This window comes from Lupinus angustifolius, unplaced genomic scaffold (genome assembly GCF_001865875.1).
Source record: "Lupinus angustifolius cultivar Tanjil unplaced genomic scaffold, LupAngTanjil_v1.0 Scaffold_49_26, whole genome shotgun sequence".
NCBI classification, from domain to species: Eukaryota; Viridiplantae; Streptophyta; class Magnoliopsida; order Fabales; family Fabaceae; genus Lupinus; species Lupinus angustifolius.
The window spans coordinates 29,873-35,101 of NW_017722197.1; the positions used below are offsets into that span (position 1 = coordinate 29,873).

At 40.7% G+C, this 5,229-nt stretch overlaps 1 protein-coding gene across 1 annotated transcript; it reads right to left on the minus strand.

Moving 5' to 3' along the window:
* Positions 1–337: 337 nt before the first annotated feature.
* On the minus strand, positions 338–3,706 carry LOC109338932. Its single transcript, XM_019576284.1, has one exon. It carries the CDS (start codon positions 3,704–3,706, stop codon positions 338–340), a length of 3,369 nt encoding a protein of 1,122 aa, XP_019431829.1.
* Between the last annotated feature and the right edge of the window lie 1,523 nt (positions 3,707–5,229).

Consider the following 5,229-nt stretch of genomic DNA (forward strand, 5'->3'; position numbering starts at 1 on the left):
CCTCAATTATGACTGGAGCTCTGTTTAAGTTCAAGGCAATGCCAAGACTTCTCAGAATAATTAAGTCCTGGACCGAGTGAGCAGAAGCAGAGGCTTTAGCAGAGGCCCTTGAGAGAGAAGTGTCCCTCTTGATTGCATTAATAGCCAAATGAAGAGGAGTAGAGTGATTTTCGAAAAAAATTTGGTTCCTGCAGAACCATATTTTAGATATCGTGTGCACCAAACAAGCAATCAGAACCTGAACCATTTGCTTATTTGAGTGGTTGGAGCAACTTCTCAGAAGGCTTATGACCGAGGAGGTGTCCAAAGAGATGGAGAAGAAGTTAGAGAACCAAGACTAGAGAGAAGAAGCATAAGTACAGTTCAGGAACAGGTGAGAAGAGTTCTCAGTGTGCTTGAAACAAAGACTGCAAATTGATGCCATAGCACAACCCCTTATCATGAGATTTTCATCAGTTGGAAGTCTAGCATGAATCAGTCTCCACACTAAAAAGGATCTAGATGGAGGAATGAAGTCAGTCCAAATTAACTTACACCAAAATAAGGAGTTTTGGTTTATAGAGAAAGTTGAGAAAGCCATTTTCATGGATAAAGAACCATCAGCAGAGGCTTTCCAAATTAGTTTATCCTGGTCCACTCTCTTGGTTGCTGCAATTTTTGAGCAAATAGAAGGATGAAGCTCCTTTATAAGTTTAGGAATCAGCCAGTGATTCCCAACTATGAAGCTAGCACAGGTAGCTTTAAGAGAATCCTGCAGCAGAAGAGGAATGTGCATGAAGTCCACAATTGGTTCCTCAATCCAATTATCCAACCAGAAATGAACCTGGTGCCCATCACCAACTAACCAAATTGCATTCTCAGAAGTTAAGGACCAATTGTCTCTAATTCCAGGCCAAATGGATGATTTGTAGTATCTAGAGGAATGAGTCCAATGACAACCAAACCTTTCCCTATAAAAGCAGGCCCATTCATTAGTAGAAGTCCTCATGTCCCAGGCAAGCTTCAACAAAGCAGCTCTATTCATTTGCCTGAGAGATCTCAGACCCAGGCCACCCTCTGAAGTAGGAGAGCACATTTTAGACCAAGCAACAGTGCAAATTTTCTGCTGAGTAGAACTACCTGACCAAATGAAATTCCTGATAGCATTATCAAGCAACTTAAGCAAGGTAGCAGGCCATTTATACACATGAAAACTATAAACAAGCATGCTCTGAATGATTGATTTAACAATTTCCACCCTGCCCATTATACTCAGAGAAGCCCCCTTCCAATTAGCTAATTTGCTAAGGATTCTGTCAGCTATAGCTTGCAGGTGCACTTTTCTAGGCTTACCATAGAAAATTGGCACACCAAGATAAGAGAAAGGAATAGAGCCAGCAGAGAAACCAAGAGTAGAAGCAATTCTGCCAATTTTCCTAGCAGAGGCATCAGCAGAGAAAAAGTTGCATTTTGGAAGATTAATAACTTGACCAGAAATCTTAGAGTAGTCCAGAACCAGATTTTTCAAATTCAGAAGCTGAGGAGCAGTGGCTTTGCAGAAGATGATAATGTCATCAGCATAGAGAACATGAGAAGGGGTTTGAAGATTTCTAGGCCCAGAAATGGAACTCAATTTGTTCCTTGACACCAGGGAAGTGATGCCTCTACTAAGAACATCCTCAGCAATGCAAAACAGAAGAGGAGATAAAGGATCACCTTGTCTAACACCTCTGCTGCAATTGAAAAACCCAACTTGAGAGCCATTTATGTTGATAGATAATTTAGCAGAGTGGAGGATAGTATTTATCCAAGAGCAGAAGACTTGGCAAAAACCAAAGGCCTTAAGGGTGTCCAGCAGAAAAACCCAATCAATTGTGTCAAATGCTTTTTTGATGTCCAATTTGATAGCAAGATTACCACCAAAAACCTTATGAGGAAGAAGGTTAATTGCTTCAGAAGCAAGATAGATGCAGTCCTGGATTTGCCTACCTTTAATAAAGCCTCTTTGTTGGGAGGAAATGATGATAGGTGTGAGAGAAGCAAGCCTATCAGCAATGAGTTTAGTGATTATCTTAAATTGAAAATTTGCTAAGGCTATGGGTCTGAAATCTTCCACTTTGTCAGCACCCTTGAATTTAGGAATAAGAATAACAGAATTAGCATTCAGATTAGGCAGAATCCAACCCTGTTGGAAGAATTGTCTCACAGAGTTGCACACATCCAAATGAATTATATCCCAGAAAGCATGGTAGAAACATCCTGAGAAGCCATCAGGACCAGGGGCACTAGCACCACTTAAGCCAAAAGCAGAGGATTTGATTTCCTCATTAGTAGGAATTGAGAAGAATTGTCTCACAGAGTTGCACACATCCAAGTAGATTATATCCCAGAAAGCATGGTAGAAACATCCAGAAAAGCCATCAGGACCAGGAGCACTAGCACCACTAAGATCAAAAACAGAGGATTTGATTTCCTCATTGGTAGGAATTGTGATCAATAGGTTGTTTTGCACCTCAGTGACCAGAGAAGGAATCACAGAATTGATGAGATGATTGTGTTGAATATCATTAGAAGAGTTAAACAGGTTCATGTAGAAATGAACAATGTGGCTGGAAATTTCATCAGGATCAGTTATGATATTACCCTCATGTCTAATCATAGAGATAGCTTTGGTGGCTTCTCTGATCCTGGTAAGTTTGTGAAAATAGCTAGTGTTCCTGTCACCATGAGTGTGCCAATTAACTCTAGCTTTGTCTTTCCAGAAAATCTCCTCAAGATTAAGAGCATTGAGAAGCTGTTTTTGAGCTAGATTCTCTTGAGCAAGCAGATCCTCATTGTCACAATCCAGATTAACCTCATTCTGAATTGACTCTAAAGATTGAAGAGCAATGGAAACAGCATGATGTATGTTTCCAAAAGAAGACTTATTCCAAATTCTTAAGTCCTTCTTTAGGAGTTTCAGCTTCTTGGAGAGAATCATCATAGGGCAGCCAATAAATTCAGTGTGCCAAGCTTCCAAAACAATTCTCCTACAATCCAGATTTTCCAACCACATTTTCTGAAATTTAAAAGCAGAGACATGAGAATTCCTGTTAGAATCAGATTGAAAGAGTAAAGGATGATGATCAGAAGATAGTCTAGGAAGGGTGCAACAAAACACATTGTTCCATAGGAGTAACCAATCTTCATTGCAAAAAGATCTATCAAGTCTTTTGTCAGTTCTAGCAGCCTCTCTTCTCTTATTAGTCCAGGTAAATTGAGCACCTCTAGTAGGAAGATTAATCAAATTGGAGGACTGGATGAAGTTAACAAAGTCAGAGCAGGCAGTAGGGTTAGGCAAGAATCTGCTGCTACTCTCATGAGCCCCAGTGATAGAGTTGAAGTCACCAATTATGCACCAAGGACCAGGAAAGGAAAGCAAGTTAGAAGCAGCCTGACTCCAAAGATCCCTTCTCCTAATGTAGGTGGTGTGAGCATAGTCAACAGCAACATTGAATGTGTTGTTATCCAAGCAAAGAGAGAAGCTGAAATGCTGATCAGAAGAGTCAAGAACAACAGGGAACAAATCCACACTACAAAGCCCCCAAAGAGAGGGATAAAGATCACCTCTATTATTCTCAGCAAAGAACTTAAGGTTGAGAGCAGCCCAGAAAGAATCTCTTAAGGCAGATTGAGAGATCATAGGCTCAGCAATGAAAACCAAAGAAGGTTTATGAGACAAACACATATTTTTTAGGGTGAGTCTTGTGTTTTTATTCCCAATTCCCCTACAATTCCAATAGATGAACTTCATTTGGAAGAGTTGAGGTAGCCACCCCTTCGGGTATGGTACACCTTGTCAGCTTGACTTTTCTTTTTCAGTTTCTTTTTTTGAGATTTACTCACCACAGCTGTATACTCATCCTCAGCCTCAGAATTTTCATCATCTGCCCAAAGCTTGCCAACCAATCTGAGATCATTGGCTGCAATCTCATCAAAGTCTTCAGTGTCTCGCACAATCACATTATCACTATCTTCATGATCAATTGCCTCATCACCTTGAACCTGTGACTGAACAGGAGATGCCAGAGGATGCACCTCAGCATAAGGGACCTCAGCAGGGGGCATCTCAGTAGGGGGGTCCAAAGGGGAAGATAGCCTCTCCCTGTTCCTGAGCATTGATTCATCTCTTTTATCAATCTCCAGATTAATGACTAAATCATTAACCTCATCCACCTTGCTTTGTTTCTCACCCTGAACTGTTTTCTTTGTTGCATTCCTAGCTTTGTCAGCCATGTTATGCTTCATATTCTTCCTACAATTCGATAGCAAATGACCAATTGCATGACAACCTTGGCAATAGTCAGGCAAGTTTTCATATTCCAGAGAGACAAAGAAGGCAAATCCTTCTCTTTCAACCAAGATTTGCTCAGGGAGCTTATCCTTAAGGTTGATCTCCACCATGACTTTTGCAAAAAAATGACCAAAACTCCCAGATTGGGTAGCATCATCCAAGGATATAGGAGTTCCAACACCCCCTGCAATGGAGAAAATAATCTTTGGGCTCCAATACTCTTGGGGGAGGTTATGAATCCGAACCCAACACTGGGTATGAGAGAGCTTTTGAACACTAGGAATAAAATCCGGTGTCCAAAGGAAAAGCTTAAGAAAACCAGGCTTGAGATTCCAGGAACCAATCGAACAAACAAGCCTCATGTCTTCCATTGATGAGAAGGTAAAGTCATAAAAACCTTTCCCTAGAGAAACCATGGACCATTTGCCAACCATACTCCAAAGAGAAGAAAGCTTTGTTTTTAGATCCAGGAATTTAATAGGAGTATCACCTTTAGAGAAAATCAACCTACCATGAAGATGAGTTTTACACCGTTGCAGCCCTGCTTGGTATTCATCTTCGGGTATTTTGATAGCAATGGCATCACCTTTCAAACAAGGTTGAGGTAGTTGAGATAATGATATATCACACGTGCTTTTGAGAGCTTGAGCAAATGTACGTTTAGCAGGGAGAGCGCCCTGAGATGATTTAGGAGCTGGTTTTGGTGCACTCTCCAGCTCCAAATCCTTCAAGAAGTCCCAGGGGATGAAGGAAGAATGGTTCATAGAGTCACAATGGCAGAAAACAGCTTTCCAAGAAGATGGGAAAAATTCCAAGAAGATGGGAAAACCTTTCCAAGAAGTTGGGACCGTGCCCTAGCAGAGCATGAAAAATATGAAAAATATTTTTTGTTTAATCACTCTTTATTAAAAAATATT